The 17,771-nt window shown below is 39.1% G+C and overlaps 1 protein-coding gene across 1 annotated transcript in view; it reads right to left on the bottom strand.

Moving 5' to 3' along the window:
- The window catches only part of SGK1 (serum/glucocorticoid regulated kinase 1), an 89,885-nt gene extending 79,272 nt beyond the window's left edge, over positions 1–10,613 (bottom strand). The window contains exon 1 of the mRNA XM_039323619.1: positions 9,844–10,613. Within this exon, the coding sequence (XP_039179553.1) occupies positions 9,844–9,978 (135 nt within the window). The 5' untranslated portion in view covers positions 9,979–10,613. The remainder of the gene's footprint in view (positions 1–9,843) is intronic.
- Positions 10,614–17,771: the final 7,158 nt, after the last annotated feature.

Raw genomic sequence — 17,771 nt, 5'->3', positions numbered from 1 at the left:
GGCCGTATTTTTCTAGTCATCCAAGAATTCAGGATTCAGAGTGAAGCTCTTACATTACAAGAAAGCAGATTCCACTTGAAGGACATTTCCAACAGTAAGAGCAGAACCAATTTTTTAGGGAGATGGGAGACTTCCCTTTGCACGATGAGCTCAAACAGAGACTGGCAGCCTTCTATTGGAGATGCTGTAATATCTGTTCTTGCAAGGACTGATCATGGAGGACAGGTGCTGAGAGTTGAGATTGGATGGTGGTGGTGGGGGGGATGGAAGGATAGTTTCTGACCGGATTTTTTTTTTTTTTTTTGGTGGGTGGGGGAATGGAAAGATTGTATTTCTTTGCAGTCGTCTGGTCATTAGCACTCTCCCTGAGAGGTCTTGAGGCCACTTGGGGGGTTATTTTTGCCCCCAGGGTCACCTGAATCAGAATGCAAATGGGCGTGGAATCTTTGTGAAACTGCTGAAAGGAGTCCATTGGAGACAGGAGATAGGTGGTGTCTTACCCCTCCCCCTCTGTTGAGAGATGGCTGCTAAGTGTTAACATAAATGGCCTCTTTTACCTCTTTTGTTGTTAATTTTCATATAAATCTGAGGGTGTTTTGTTCAAGTCAAGCTTGAATCCTAGTTATTTCAGAGACACTCAAGTGGCAACTATATGAAAATAAATTGTCATTGACTTCTTCCAGATTTTTTTTTTTCCTATTTCATCAAACCTCCAGTCCTATAATTTCCTGGAGATTTTTCAATTTAGTACTACTGAGACCCAAAACTCTTTAGCTACCAAGCACAGCCTTCGGAAGACAGTGGTAGAAAATATTCAAACATACCTTGATGCTGTTGCTAAACTTGACTTTATTTTTACTTGGTTAAAGCTCTTTGAATTGTTTATCCAACATAAGCTTTTTTATCTTAATTATCAGAATAGTGAGATTTGGCTTGTTTGCAAGTAGTGACTTCATAGTGATGCAAGTGTGCTTGTAATTTTAATGTCTATTGTTATACTTCTTGTATTGCACATAAGATCTATGGCACTGGGTGAGATAGAAATGTTTTTGAAAGCACAAACATTCATTAATGATAAATAAATTGTTAGCTTGATAAAGTCAATGGAATTGTTCTCTTCAATAACAGAGTGGCTTTACATTCCAAATACTACGAACAAACAGCAGTAAAAGGCCATAATAATTATAACTTCTTTGTAAACAGCTGGAGGCAAATGGTAGGTTGATGTTGGAAATAGAAATGCTATCAGATTCAGCAACATAAAGAAGAGAATCCAAATTGGGAGAGAGTGATTATATTGTGACAACAAATTCAATGTGTTTTGATTAGGATGAAAATTATGCCCAGTTGTGTATAATCCACTCAGAAATACTTTCAGAACATCAACACTGGACCATGCCAGGAGGGAGGTAGAGTCAAAATTGGGACAGGGAAAGACATACAAGTTTGAAAAAAACAGTAAAGAGGCTTGGAAGAATGGATCAAACATGCAAGAGTCAAAGAAAGATACTTTGTTACTTGAACAGAAGCATTTCTGTCAATAAGAAGCATAATATTCATATGCTGTGAAGCTCTATTTTTTTTTTCAAAAGTATCTTGGGAGGAATTTAGTTTGAAAATGAATTTTACATTTATTTGAAATTATAATGAAAGGAAAACAAGAAGTTTCTCTTTTGTCTTCTATGTCTTCTTTCAACAGCCTCACCAAAATTGGTAGAATAATCACTGTCTAATTTTAAAAAGTGAACTAGATCTATTATCAGCACTGCGATTCAAAAATCCTAGCTTCAGTTTTTCAAAAGCAAAGAAAATTAATTCCTCTGTCTTTTGGAGAATGCTACATTCTTGTTCCTATTCACCATCTGTTTGTCTTTTTGGCCTTTATCCAGCAGATAAATAAGCTTTCTTTTAATAAGATAGGAGATAGTTGGGTTATCTGTCATGGGCTTAAGTAGGGCATCATTTCAGAAGTTGTGAAACTGCCATTATTTTTCCCTTTCTTCTCTCTTTCTCCCACACTTGCACCACATGATTTCATGAAACTTGGAGCTGGTCTATCATAACAGGCTGAACAATTAGTCTTTCTTTACGCAGAATGAAAAGCCAACATAAGTGAAAGAATAAAAACTTGCACTTCAAAAGAGCTCTTATTGAAACCATCTGGAGACAATTTAGACCTACAGAAAAAGGTGACAACTGTTTAGGTTAGATAACATAGCAAATGTATTTAAAATATATTCTCCCCACAATCTCATTTTGCAGAATATTGTGCTTGTTTGAAAAAAAAAATATCATTCTGCAACTTTAAGGAAAATTAAATTTGGAGAATATAGAAAAACCTATCTAACAATTATAATTGATTACTTCTTCTTCAAGAAGCACTCTAAGAGGGTCCAGCTATCCAGGGGACCAGAAGGATTGATTTCCAAAGCTTCCCCTTTCCCAGGAAAATTTCTTCTGACTTAGAAAGCATTCTAAGTATAAAATTGTGGAGAACCTGTAGCAGACCAAAATAAAAGCTACAAACAAGCCACTTATCTAATAATGATTATTCACTCAAACTCATGGAGTTTTGATGTAAACGCTGACTAAAAATCCTTCCACAAATCCCCCTGTAGCTGAATCTACTTGTAAAATCTTTCTGAAATTTGCAGGGGTTAAGACAGTGGTTCTCAACCTTTTTAATGCCGCGACCCCCAACCGGTCGTAAGCCGAGGACTACTCAACCGGTCGTAAGTCGAGGACTACTCAACTGGTGCAGCACCGTTTGCAGATTGGGACTTTTGGCGGGCTCAGCAGGGCAGAGACAGCCTGGACAATTCCTATTGGCTTTTGAAAGCCAATAGAATTAGACTCTATTCAAGAGAGTCTATTCTATTGGCTTTCAAAAGCCAAAAGAATAAAAGGGAGTAGCACAGCTAAGGAAAAGGGGAAAAAAATGGCGGACTGCATTGTTTGGCAACCCCCATGAAATGGTCGTTTGACCCCAAATGGGGTCCCGACCCACAGGTTGAGAACCACTGGGTTAGGATGATGGAACCAGTGGGAATTAAGAACCCAGAGATAGCCAGCTTACAAGAAATAATAAATAAATGAATGGAGATTTGTTTGTAAAGACTGCTTCAATAATGGCTCAAATCTGAATGGAATAATTCTAAAATCACCTATTTTTATTAGTATTTAGCCAGTAGGAATGTAGAGGTTAAAAGAGCAAGGGAGATGGGGCAGTTTAGAAAATGAATGAATGAATGAACGAGAAAGACCTCAATTTCAGTTCAAATGGTGAGGCATAAGGTTTTTGAAAGGAAGATATTTGTTTTAGCTTGACAAACATAAGATAAAGTATACCATGGTACTTTGGCACTCATCATTAATTGGTTCCAGGAGGCACGATGAGTACCAAACAAATTCTTCTCATAAGCAATAATGTAGTGAGTTACAAAGTGACTCCAACAGGTTCTAACTCAGAGGTCTTCAAACTTGGCCCTTTTATGACTTGTGGACTTCAACTCCCAGAATACCTCAGCCAGGCACGCTGGCTGAGGAATTCTAGGAGTTGAAGTCCACAAGTCGTAAAAGGGCCACGTTTGAAGACCCTTGTAAATAATCTAGCTTGTGCATTGAGTACCAAATAAATGATGAGTATCGGGACAAAATTTTCGTGTCAAAATACATTGAATACCAAATTTGATGGGTTTCAAAGGAGTTGAGCACCAAGGTACCACTGTATTTATTTTCTCTGGAACTACGGTATGTGCTTTTTAATTCAATGAGTTTGTTCACGGAACTGAGTTGATGGATGACTGATCTTTGCCTTCTAATTAAAATTGATGTCACTTTGCAGAGAGAGATGGGCAGGACATAAATTTAATAAATAAATAGAATATTAAAGATTCTATTTGAAATAAGCCAATGTCTCTCCTTTTGCAGGGATACAGGGATATATCTGACAGCACCAGAAAAATTAAAGGATTCTGTTTTTAACTTAGTTCTTTTTAAAGATACTTTTAAAGGTTATTTTCTGAACTGAATTAATATTTTCCACAAATTTCTTGATGGAAAAGTAAAAACAAAGAAACAAACAAACTTCCCACAAAAAAATAAAGGCAGACCATTTTCATACCATGCCAAGAAAACTGCTAAGATCTGTTAATGGATGTAACTGAATGCCAAAGTGATTTATTTCTGTTTTTTGAAAACCGTACATATGTAAAACATGAATGAAATAATCTATATTGTCTGCATTTTATTTCTTTTTGACCTTCTACTTACAGTTAGCAGCCCTAACACTATGTGGGCGGCTATGTGTATAAGTTATTTGCATGTTGATACTGGTAAATCATGTAATACAGAGACTCTGCTTGTACCATATTTTAAGCTGATGGCATGAAGTTCAGGGGAAAAAAAACAAGCTCAGACTGCAGGAATGCATACAGAATGCATTCCAGGATATTGCTTCAGGGTGCATATCAATTATGAATTGTACGTTATTGCTTTTGTGCTCTTATGACTATAGGGTTGTGGAGACAAGAACAAGAATGCGTTTATTTCCTGTTTACTGAAAGTCAGTTTCATTGCTCATACTATGAATACTTAGTTCATTTCCACTATAACTGAAAACGTTTTATAAATCAGAAGGACAAAGTGAAAAGGGATTCTTTGGATGCCTGATATTGCTGAATATAATTAATACTATATTTGAATCCGCTTGCTTGTCCCTATATGTGCACTTTTAGCATGCTAGGGATCTAACTGGATATTGCTGGACTAGTGTTGCTTGCAAACCAATCTCTGCAAAGTAATAGGTCTTGAATTCTAGCTTGGGCATAGGCTGTGTGAATACAGCACTGTTGTGAGAATAATTTTGAACCACAGATCTCCGTGGGAGCAAGTAATATATAGATCTTTCTTCAACTAACATGGAAAGCTTAGTGGAAATTGATTCTATTCAAAACTTCTTACATTTAATCTGGGTTACAATAAAAGCCATTCATATTACTCAGTAATATATTTTCAGTAGCAGGATATTTGGGGTTCCAACTCAATTCAAATTGAGGGATGCCAAGAATGGAGTACACAGGAAAAATGGAAATGGGAAATATGCAGGTTTGTGTTAAGCAAAGAATGATAATGTGGAATTGCATCCAAATTATTTTTGGATTTACCTTGTCAGTGTTTTTTATTATTCATTCGACTCTCAATCAGCACCAGAAAAAGCAAGAATTTGTACAGAATATTGTATGTAACCTTATTCCACAGAGAATGATATGGCTTTATATTAACAATTAGTCTTGTAATATTAATCTGAATGTGATTTTCAATGTGGTGTATCTGTTAGTACTATGCAAGCAACTCTCTGGTCCTCCTGTTTCCTCAATCAAAAGCCTTGCCTCTCTCTTTTGACTCTAGCATGACTTGGTCAGGGTTTTTAAAAATGTATTTAGTGTTCTGAAACAACCTGATGTTATCTGAGAGACTAAAGAATTAAAGTTCACTCCAACACAGCTAGTTTTTATCACCACAGCTTTGCCTCTTGACCAGGAATTCTGGGACTTTGTTTAAATCCATGGCCTAAAAAAGTCTAAAAACGCCTGACTTAGCCAAATTCAAAAGCATAGATAGGCAATCCCCCACACACACACTTTTAACAAAAATCTGACAGTTACATTGATAGTTGGCATTATAAGATTTGTGGGCTTCCAATCTTTGTGAGAAATGCTTGTTGAAGCTTAAGAAAAACATGTGGTCATGTTGCTAATTTTACTGGAAGGTGAAACAAGTGGGGTGGGATTTCCATCAATGCACAAAAAGTTGTAGGTTTTGGAGTGTCACACCTTTTTTGACACTCCCCCCCCCATGCTCCTGTAAAATAATAGTCATGCAGATCCATGGTTCTACAGGATTTGCATGGGATGTTTGCAGCAGAATTGTGATGGGGTTCATTTTTCAAGGTCAAATATACTATCACTGGGAAACTGTGGTAAACTACTACTGTAGTTTTGTTTCTCTGTACTATCAGTTTGCCTCAAAAATTCCCTTTTGACCAGCATAGCTTGCTAGCAGGCCTTACCAAAACTTTTGCAGAAATGAACAGTGGACTAGCTTCATGTTTTGTTGAACAATACATATGATATTCCTTGTGTGATATCCCTTCCAACTGGTTATTGTATGATTTTTACCACTTTTATTTTCTGAAATATATGTTTGCGAAACTATTCTGACATTGAATTGAAGATGAATTTTACACATGCACCCATACACACATACACATACATGCGAACCATTTTACTTTTAAAGCCAGTGGCAATGGAAGCAATAGCAAGTTTAATTTGTTCTAAGATCCACTACTGTTGGTTAGACTGTATTTGCAATATCTAGCATTAGGAATTTCAGCACAAATCAACAGATATTTTGTAACAATATCACACCTATCTTTCAGTTACTGAGTATTACATACCAGACTAGTTAAAACATGTGGAAGAAAACAGGATAAGTGAAATTTAGAATATGTGGTTGAGCTTAAGAACAATATTTAACTCTTGTGCATTCCCGTGTAATATCCAATGTCCCATAACTTTAAATATATTTCTCCTCAAGTATCAACAGAATACCCTAAGCTAGAAGTCCCCAACCTTTTGAGCACCAGATTCCGTGAAGAGAGGTTTTTCTGCGGATTGGAGGGGGTGTGGTTTCATGTACTGCCTGCATCCCGCAGATGGGGCTTTGTTTGTTTGCACAGATCGGTTTCTGACATGTCGCAGAGCGATGCCTGTCCATGGACCAGGGGTTGGAGACCCCTGCCCTAAGCCACACATTCCATACCAGTGAGTTTTGAGCTGCCATGTATCCCAAATATTATTCCACTGACTAACTAGCCATCAATGGGACAAAATCCATTCACTCACCACAAGCACTGTAGTCTCTACTGAGAAAGTTGATCTGTCTATTGATAGGGCAATAGTGATGGGTCAAGATGAGCAGAAACATTTTTTTTAAAAAAAATAAACAAATAGAATGCCGTGACCTCTAATGTCTCTGATTGGGACTATGCAGATGGAGAAATGAGAATTTGCCTTGGCCTGGAGCGCTGAGTGATTAAAAGCCAGAAATTTCTTCAAATGGAATTTCATCTCAAGTGAACCAAACACAAGGCATGGGTGTTCATACAAACCAGCAATTATTGTGGCGTACATTTCTCACATTCCACAGTTCGGCCAGAATGTACAGAGTGATGAGCATGTGAGAGAAAAAGAAAGGGCTGCAGCTGAAGTAGCACTGACATTTTTGATACAAGACATGTGTCCATCAGGGATGCCATTCCAAACAGCACTGGGAGGGGGGAGAGGTTTCGGCATGCTGCGGCGATAAACCCCTGACAAAGCTTCAAAGACCCATTCTCAGGTACGATTACAATTCAATTACAGGTAAGTCCTTGACGTACCACATTGAGTCCAACACTTCCACTGCTAAGCAAGACAGTCATTGAGTTTTGTCCCATTTTATGATCTTTCTTGCCACGTGTTGTTAAGTGAATCACTGCAGTTGTTTAAGTGAATAACATGGTTGTTAAGTGAATTTGGCTTCCCCATTGACTTTGTTTGTCAGAAAGTCTCAAAAGCTAATCCCATGACACCGGGACCCTGCAACCATCATAAATACGAGTCAGTTGCCAAGCGTCTGAATTTTGATCACATGACTATGGGGATGCTGCAACAGTCATTAGGTGCGAAAAATGGTCATAAGTCACTTTTTTCGGTGCCCTTGTAACTGTCACTAAACGAATGGTTGTACATTGAGTCTACCTGTACAGAAAACAAACTAAGCAAATGTGAACTTGAATAGAATACCGTATACTCAATCTTTATCCACAACAATGCCAACATTATTGTAGAAAGCGCACCTACCTACAAGGCTAATTGTAGCCTTATCTAAGACTAGGGCCGTGACCGTCACTTATAACATTATTAAATTCAAGGGTTTTACCCTTCTGTCAGGGTAAATCTTGTAAGATGGCAAGGTAAGCAGATTCTGAGGAAAGCAGCCTGACCATAGGGCCGTATGGAGAGGGGGAAGACCATGTTCTGTTACACCAAATGCACAGCTGTGGGAATTATTTCCAATTTTCCACTTCATGCATCAAAACTAGTTCCTTGCAGTGCGCAACTGGGTCATGCTTGCTGCTGTGGCGAGCTAAGAGAGATGGAGCTTCCGGCTGGAATCTCTTTTCTGCATTTAACCACTGGGCTAAATGGAAGTGACAGTCTCCTCCATATAAGGCAGAGGGAGGATAAATGGAAATTGGTGAATGAAGGAACTGCACAATCTGCCTGCTCTTACTATTGTACTTCACATGAAATATCTGGTCTTCATATAGATAGATAGATAGATAGATAGATAGATAGATAGATAGATAGATAGATAGATAGATAGATAGAGAGAGAGGGGGGGAGGGAGAGAGAGAGAGAGACATCCTTGTAGAAAGGGTTTAGGTAGAAACAGGGCTGGAAACCTCTTCGCTCTTGTTTCTTAATCATCTGTTCTCGACCTCTGTATTGCCATTCTAAGAGAGAAAATGTTGCCTGGTTGATTAGCTAAATCTCATGGTACCCAGAACTGCTGAATGAGAGTGGATGCTGTTAACAGGACTAACAAGGAAGACTTTGTAGGCAGCTGTGAGCTTGTACCCAGACAAGGAGGCATCATCAGCCAAGCATTACATCATGGGTACAATTTTTCCCCACCTCAAAAGCAAACTGGATTTTATGTTACATCACATCATGCAACAAGCTAAGAAGGAGCCAGAGAATTTAGTGAAATAAGCTCTGTAATAGCCCTCCAATGTAAACAATCAGTGCCAGTTCTTCTTTCCTGCCTTAGCACCTAGATTGCGATTGAATAGAATAAACCATGGTTACTGGGTAGATTATAGGCTGTGGGCACAGTTCTGCTGAACCTGCAAATAGCTCAGCATCCAGAGATGAATGGAGGCGAAATAATGCAGCACTTTGGAAGATTATGAATGAAAGGGTCACAAACTGCTTGAATGATAAAATGGAGAAAGCTAAAAGAGCCACACAATGGGAGAGAGAGACTATGTAACAGGGCTGGACAGCCATCATTTTGCCTTCTATTTTCATGCACAGTTCTTTCCAATGTTTGTCCTTTCCATCTGTCCAAAGACCAAACCCCCATTTTAGAGGGGGAACAAAGTAGGTCAGGGTGCATTCCCGTTTTCAGATGAGGAACTGTGTGGAAGGAGAGAAAAATGAACAAACCTCCCCCAGAGACCATACAGCTAAATACAGAAGACTATCGAGCTATAAACAAAGTTGTGATGGATCGAATCAAAGATCTATTGAAATCAGAGAACTCTTTACAACGCTAGCTAACCAGATAACTCTCTAGATAGATCACAATGGATCACCACAAGATGCAAAGGCAACAAACTCTCTATCCTTTGTCCCCACCATTTGATATTCAAAGATACACTGCATCTGAGCATGGAAGCTCCATCTAGCCACTATTGCCGAATTTCTGTAGAAAGCAGAGTTCAGTCTATATAAACACACATTGTATACAGCTCTTATTCGGGCATCAGTCTACCGTTCAGCTTCATTCTGACCACAAAATTAAAACCGATGCTTATGTAGTGCCGTGCACTCCCACTTTGTCCACTTTCGTTTAAAACAAATAAAGAGTCCCGGTGTCACTCCACTGCACTTGTAAAATGACCCTTACGATATACATACACAGATACAGACAGACAAGAGATCCCGAGATTCGCTCGTCAATCAAGTAGGCTTTTGGCATCATCAACCAGCCATGTGTTGAAAACATTCTTACCCTCTTCTTAAAAAACTGAAAAGCAGAGCACTTCTTGACAGGAAAGCCATTCATGTCTCTATTGACCATTTTCCTCGAGAGAGGGGCGTCCACGGGGATAGATCCAAAGCAGGGCTTGCTTAGCGAGTCGGACATCCGTTTCCCTCCATGCCCCTCCTGGAGACGGCGACTGAAGACCGAGGAGGAAGAGGAGGAGGAGGAGGAGGAGGAGGGAGAGAGGGAGGAGGAGGACCAGAGAGGCAGCTCAGGCGACTTCGCCCTCACACCTTCATTGTTGCTGCGCCTGCTTCTGCACCAGCTGCCTCTCCCGCCTTGCCTTGCTTTGCCTTCTCGTCTCTCCCCCCCCCCCGCCTTTCGCTTAAAACCTGCCCGGCATCCCCTATCCGCATCGGCCAGGCTGCTCCGCAACCCGAAAGAGCCTTAGTTCAACCTCGACTGTGGAAACGGGAGCGCGGCTCGGTTGGACGCGGGCGCGTTTCCGGGCGGCTCTCGCTGAGGTGATTCGGCGCGGCTGGAGAGGCGGCGAGAGAGATTGACCGGGCAACTTCCAGAGGGAGATGCGGAGCCCCGGAGAGTCGGAGCGCGCGAGCAGAAAGCCGGGCAAGGGATGAGAGGAAGCTAAAAGCGCCCCAGGCGATGTGTTTCCGGATACCGGCAGGTCGGGCGTCCAGAAGAGACATCTCGGTGCTGCCGAGGGGAGAAAGACGCCGGGTGCTGGGCTGCCTCTGACTCGCTCTCTTTATTGCCCGCCCAGGGCTGCAGCAAAGCAACCAGCAAAGCGAGCTAGGAGGACCGCCGTTTTCTTTTTATTTCTCTCTTTCTTTCCCTCCCCCCCCCCCAAAAGATGGATTTGAGGATGTGAGGAACGTGGTACGACGAAGGGAGCAGAACTATTGATAAAACCATTACAGTTGCTGCAGGGATGACAGGCGGGAAGTGTTCAAGCCTGTATTGCTGTTACAGAGCTTTTATCTGGACCAGGTCCTTGTTGAAGCATCATGGCTCAGCCCTTGAGCGACACTGTTTCTTAGTCAAATTTATCTCCTGCTGTACTCATAGGGGGATTCGTGACAGAATAATAAGAGGAGGAGGAGGAGGAGGAGCTTCTTTTAATGCTAGAAAAGGTGGAAGGAAAGAGAAGAGGAAGATCAGCAGCAAGGTGGATGGACTAAGTTACAATGGCAATGAATGCATCCTTGGGAGATATGAAAGAACAGGTTAGGGGTAGATTGTTATGGAGAAAACCTATCTATGTAGTCACTAGAAGTCAAAAATGACTCGATGGTACTCAATCAATCAATCAATCAAAAGAATAGATCAGAATACACCACACTTGATCTTAGGAACCATCATAGGAACTTCAAAATATGTGCAAAGGGCTTTCCCCTTCGCTCTAAAATTATAGTCTGGACATATTCAGGACCTTTTCAGTTCCATTATCCAAATGGGTTTCTTGTGCAAGATCGAAGTGAGGTTACTCAATTTCTCCTGCTTAGGGAATGTAATTCTCAAGCTAGCAAAGATAAATATATTTGTCTAGTGATGTTTCTGGGATAGCGGCCACAATATGAGCAAGATTGAGTAGCAGGGCAACTCCCTGGACCTTCCTGTCTTCCAATTCTTCTATCTTCACAAACACTTCTCCAGAACTCTGGTTGTGCCTTGCCTTGCCCCTTTTCACTCAGCCTTCCCAAAATTGACACCTTGCACATTGGAGCTACAGCTGCTACCATTCTTTGCCAGGTCTGGAATGAATCAAGTGCTAGAAAAGGCTTCTGCATGGTGGGATTAGAGGTTCTTCAGACCTGGCTGGAAAATAATTCACGTCCATTTCTGCACCGTGGAATCTACTTTGTTTCATGACAGTACCCTGAGATCCATTAACTTAAAGTCTGAACAACAATATACTAGGAAAGAATTCCTGGACTACCAAATGTTTTGAGTTTTAAAAAACTAAACAGAATTACATGTCTGCGACACAGAAAAATTCTACATTCTTGTCTCAAGCTTCTTTCATTTCAGTTTGTAATTTAAAGGGAAAATCATTTTATTATTGTTATTGTTACAGGATGATGGTGGTGGTGGTGGTATCCAACTCTTGGCAATTCTATGAGCCAGGTCTCGCCACATCTTCCAATCTTACACTATTTTTTTTTTTTTGAGTTTTTCTATGCACTGGCTAGTGTCAATTTTGATGGTGTCCAGCCATCGTGCTCTTTGGCACCTTAGTTTCCTTTTACCACTAACTCTTCCCAACATAGTTGCTTTCTCCAGTAAATTTCTCCACATGACATAGCCAAAGTAAGTTAAGTTACAGAATAAGAAATCTCAAATCTTTGTTAACCTGTGTCCAAATCCCATTCACCATTCTGTACTATCCCAAATTAAAGATCCTTTGGAATACTCTGTGAAATCCTTTTATGCACTTTCCAGTTCTCTATTGGCACAGAGATGAAGCTCTGGAAACATATAGCAGAGCTCAAAACTTTTCTCCTTATTCATTTTTTTTTTAATAAATGCCATGGAGCCAAATACTTTTATCCCTCATGCTGAGAGGTTTGGTTTTTCAGATAAAAGAATACAATAAATTGGGGTACATGTTGGCCCATGGAAGGCTGCAAATTTATTTTGCTCAGGATAAAATAGAACATCTTTCCATGAGAATTGATTGGCATTACTGCTTTTTCTCTATAACTAATTAGAAAGATTAAACTGAATTTTTGTTCACAGAAGCCATCAAAAATTTTCCTCCCCATACATTTTTTTAAAAATCTCCCTCAAAAGGTAGGACAAAGTAGAAATCTTTACAAATGATCTCACACATCGGTGTTCCCAGTGTAAAATAAACCCATTCACTGTCTGATTCAGCTCCATGTGTACACTTTTCTGGAACCATGCCTCACCTGGACTTCTTGGTCTACATTTCTGCATAGAATTAGTTGCATGCAATGTATATTGCCAAAAGTCAGCTATTTCTTATAACAACTAAGGGCACAACCAGGGTACCCACTTTTAATCCCCCAAGCTATCAGAAAAGGATACAAGAGAACATGGACTTCCCTTGAGATATTAAACATTAGAAATAATGGGTTTGAAAATTGAAAAAGAGACATAAATTGAGGGTCTCTGCTGATGAGCTAGCACAGAAGTCCTCAACCTATGGGCCAAGGTTCACTAGCGGGATGTGGCCTCTTGGCCACCAGGTTGTATAAGTGGCTGGCGCACTTATTGTTCCTTGCACCGGTGCTAGCCGAGCTGCGAGCCTCTTGCCAGTGCTGAGCTGCCTGCTGGCACTAGCAACCCCATTTGCAAAGTGCACATGCTCATGGCCCTGTTTGCGTGCACGCAGCCACATTTCTGTCTGTGCGCATGCAAACATAAAGGTGCCTGCTCCTCCCTTTCCCACCAGGCTGCCAACCCAGAAAGGTTGGGGACTCCTGATCTAGTACAAGAGCTAATAATGTCACAGAAAATGAAGAACTTGAAGGACTTTGGTGCACTAGCCAGGTTTAAAGCAAATAATCAAAAGAAAAGAAATGTTGATTAAGAAGAGCAAAGATCTTTGATGAAAAAGACCTCAAAATTGAGAATAAGATTGAATTTCTGAGGGTTACATTAATATGAATTGTATGTTGTTTTGAAACAACTATATTAAATATGGAATGATATTTCTCCCACCAGAGTAATAAAAGCCCTTTACCTGCCTAAAATCTGTTATCACAGAATCAGCAATATACATCTGACAGAAGCTGGCTCTCTTTTCTTGCTTAAATTGATCTTCTATGCAGTACAAGACTACTGCTCTCAGATTACCAATCCTGTTTTTCAACCCAGGTCTAGCATTCTTTCAAAACAAAATGAAGGCCATATATATAACATGCATCCATAGAATCCAAAGGGCACTTTGAAGACCATTGGTTAAGGTCCATGCTTCCACAGTAGCCTGTTTCAGTTTTTCATGGAAGGCAACTCCCAGGGACCAGAAAGGAGAGGACATGTCTTCAGCAGCCTAAAATGTTCAGTGAGAGCTGGGCAGATCCTGTCTTTGACCACATCAGCAACTACATCATTGATAAAGCATGCAAGAATATAATCGTGGCCAAAACTGAGTCAAGAGGATATGGAAAATTGTACATTAATACAGATACAACTAAAGACCTCTTTAGAGAGCCATGGTCACAAGGGGGTTAGAATGCAGTATTGCAGGCTAATTCTGCTAACTGTCAGCAGTTCGATTCTTACCAGCTCAAGGTTGACTCAGCCTTCCATCCTTCCAAAGTCAGTAAAATGAGGACCCAGATTGTTGGGGATAATATGCTGACTCTGTAAACCACTTAGAGAGGGTAGTCTAAGCGCTATTGTTATTGCTATCTTTTAACTGCGTATGTTGTGGGCTGGAATAAAAGGCAACATCAAATTGATTCATGATATAAAAAGTGTTATTAAAGTATGTTCATGTCACAGTTAGGAGTTCATAAGAATGAATTCCTAGATGTTTTCCCTTAAAGTTTTATTTATGAAATCTGATCCATCCCTTTCAGTCTTTCTCTATCTACTGTAGTTTAATATAATTGTGTATTTCTTTTTATAACATTGTTTCATTCCTTTTGCTGTTTTGTAAATTGCTTAAATGCGGTTGTTCTTTTAGCTTATGAACAATGCATCACAAATTTGTGATGCCTTTTCCTGACAGGAACAATGCTTTCATTTTACCTAGATTAACTGTACCTACTGCTACAGGACTCCTTACATGGCCACAAATGTTTGAAAACTTATTTTCCCTTTCATTAGCTTCCAAAAGTTTGGGATATCACTTTATTATCCAAACACAATATTCAGGTTTCTATTTCTGTTGTTGTTCTGAAATGATTTAGCAGTAGTAAGATTAAGCTGATTTCTATTACCCCATTAGGGTAAGTCCTGGTTGGCCAGTGAGTTATGCAAAATGAATGGCAATCAACTTCATTACACAAAGTGTCTGATAAACTGATCCTGAAAATAAACCTACCGACGTGGCAATCCATAAAAACTTTTGACAGTCCATCTGCCAGATATCAGTTACATATGGCACAAGGCTGTCTTAGGGAATGGGGAAAACCTAGCTCTTTTCCTCTTTGTACTATTTTCATTTTGTCATCGTGAAGAGTTTGTGGATTTTGACAGGAAATAACAATAAATCTTTCACTTTCCTGTTAGTGAGGAAACGAACACTTCATTAAACAGCTAATAACATTCTGTTGATAATATCCTTGCTTGAATTCGTACAAGTGTTCCTTATCAAAGCCATAGCTTTGCCTCCTAAAAATATTGAAGTTTTTTTTATTTTCTTAGAAGAATCTATTTTTTATTGTTCACCTTCTTACTATATTCAATTATTTATCTGTTCATCTGTGCACCAGAGAAAATGGAAAATTTGTCAGTTCCACTTTTATTTTCACACATTCTGGTGTGGTTAACAGAAGCAATCTGCATCCTGCACACATATTTTATTTGAATAAAATAAATCATAGAATTGTATGGAATCAGTTACTGTAGATAGTATCCCTAGCAGATTGTTGTCTAGACTCTGCTTAAACACAACCATTATTTTTCTGGGTAATTGCTTTTATATTCAAACTGCTCTTAAAATTAGAAATATTTTAAATAATCAAGAAAAACCTTTCTTTCCATTCCTTAAATTTCATACCCTGCACACTTAGATGCCAGAGATCCTGCTTTTGATGTGACGTTCTTCCAGATATTTGAAGAATGGTATCAAATCTTCCCTCATCTTCTCAACAATAAAGATTCCCAATTCCTTCAGTCTGTTTTCATAAAGAATAATTTATAACTTCTGCGATTTACTATGTCAGCCTTCTCTGAAACAGTTTGACCGAAATCTTCATAAGTACTCTCCTTATTTTAAATTATTAGCAATTCTGCCCAATGCCCAACCATAATGGAGCCCAGAATTTACAACTATCATAAATCATAGCAGTCATAAGTTTATTTTTTCTGACTCTAGAAATTTAAATAGAATAAATTAAATAGAATAAATCTTTGATAAAGTGACTAAACTAGTAGACCAGTGAAATGCTGTGGGCGTAGTATACTTAGATTTCAGTAAGGCATTTGATAAAGTAGACCATAACCTACTCCTTGGTAAGTCTTTGGTGGTTTCAGTCTCTTTATATACTGCTCAAAAAAATAAAGGGTACACAAACGTATAGGATCCTATACGTTTGTGTTCCCTTTTTTTTTGAGCAGCATATATCCTATATGTAACATTTTGTGTTTTCACTAAGCTTTTAGTGCAGCAGCATTGATTTCTTCTGCTGTCTTCTATTTCCCCCCCCCCCACATACTGGAATTGTTTGTAATTGTGCTTTCAATACCTCCTTTTTAAGAACTTCCATCCATCTTGAGCTCCTTTTTAATTAGCTGCTGCTGCTATGGAACCTCAGAATTGTTGCTCTGAGTTTATTTAAAAACATTTTCCTGCAGTTCAAAAATTCATTCTACTCATTTTCCTTTAGAATTGTAGCAATACACAATCACTTTCCTTCAAAGATAGTTTTACTTCCTCTGTTAAGTTATCCCTATTGTTCCATATCAAATCAAGAATAGATAGCTACTTCTCTGATGGTTTCCTCCATCCTCAGAAGAAGAAAGCTGTCAGCAGAATAAATCAGGAATTTCCCTGAAGGAACATATTTGGTAAAGTTTGTCTCCCAAGAGAAGTCAAAAGTCATGATTCTCTTCAATCCCTACCATTTTATGTCTTGATGAAGGATCTACAATTTACATTAGTACTTCTACTTATTTTAGCCTTGATGCTCTCTACATTATCACCCCATTCATTTATTTACTTGAGCAGGTGGGAGTACAGTGCCTTCAACATGTAGTGCAACATAAGCATAGTTTTTCATAGGATGGAACTCACTCCATCAGATCCATAGAATGGCTTGATTGATACCACATTTAAATTGGGGAGTGGGACAGAAGGGGAAACAGGTTGGCTATGCAGGTGCAGATTACATGTAAAAAAGATTCCCTTATCAATTAAGAACTGTAATATGTTGGAAGACTCTTGTTTGGTTTACATCTGTTGAAATAGCCTGAGAATTGTTTGTATGTGATTTCAGTGTATGAAATGTATGCAAAGTACGAAATTCTATGTCAGTTAATCCATTGTATATATCTGATGAATTGAGTAGAGAAAGGTGTTGTCAGATTCTTTCTGATTGTTATAACAAATGGTATACTACCACTACTTACTTCAGTCATTGATGTCAGCCTTCCCAGGCAGGAAACAGACCAGATGAGCTAATTCTATATTATTGTAAGACTATATTAACTGAATCTTATAAGTCCAAAAGTAGAAATCTCCCACTATCTCTTTTTTACAGCCTGATAAGTTAGGGGGGATACTTTCCGAGTTCCTTTCTCTGCCTGTAATGCAACTGGGACATTCCCAGCTGATCATTCCCCAGGCAGCATCTCTTCCCTCCATCTCCCAAGGTCATTCCCACATACCATGATACCAATCAATCCCATCAAGTCTCTGATATACTTAATAAATTATTTATATGCCTATTCAGCTCCTGTACTATGAGTCAAATGTATCTTGTTAATCTTCATACATTCAGGTATTAATGATCCCTAATGCAGCAACATTCCCATTTCCTTTTATAAATCACAACTCTTTATCTGAGGTTCTGACTTCAGTGTTTTGTTTTGTTTTTTGTCTGTTTACTCCCATACAACTCAGTTTAAAACCTCTTAATCCAGTTCATCAGGCTTTGGCCAAATGTTGTTATTTTTTTTTAACCATCCTTATAAAATGCTACTCACCCTGTTCTGGTAGTAATACAATGCAAAACTTAGGATGATCTGAAACTAAATCTTTCCTCTCATCTTCATTTGTGTAGCTAATTATTTTTTTCCTG

The sequence above is a fragment of the Crotalus tigris genome, unplaced genomic scaffold (assembly GCF_016545835.1).
Source record: "Crotalus tigris isolate CLP2741 ecotype Arizona unplaced genomic scaffold, ASM1654583v1 scf7180000017611.44802233496:7321179, whole genome shotgun sequence".
Taxonomy (NCBI): Eukaryota; Metazoa; Chordata; class Lepidosauria; order Squamata; family Viperidae; genus Crotalus; species Crotalus tigris.
This window is presented reverse-complemented; position numbering and strand designations above follow the sequence as displayed.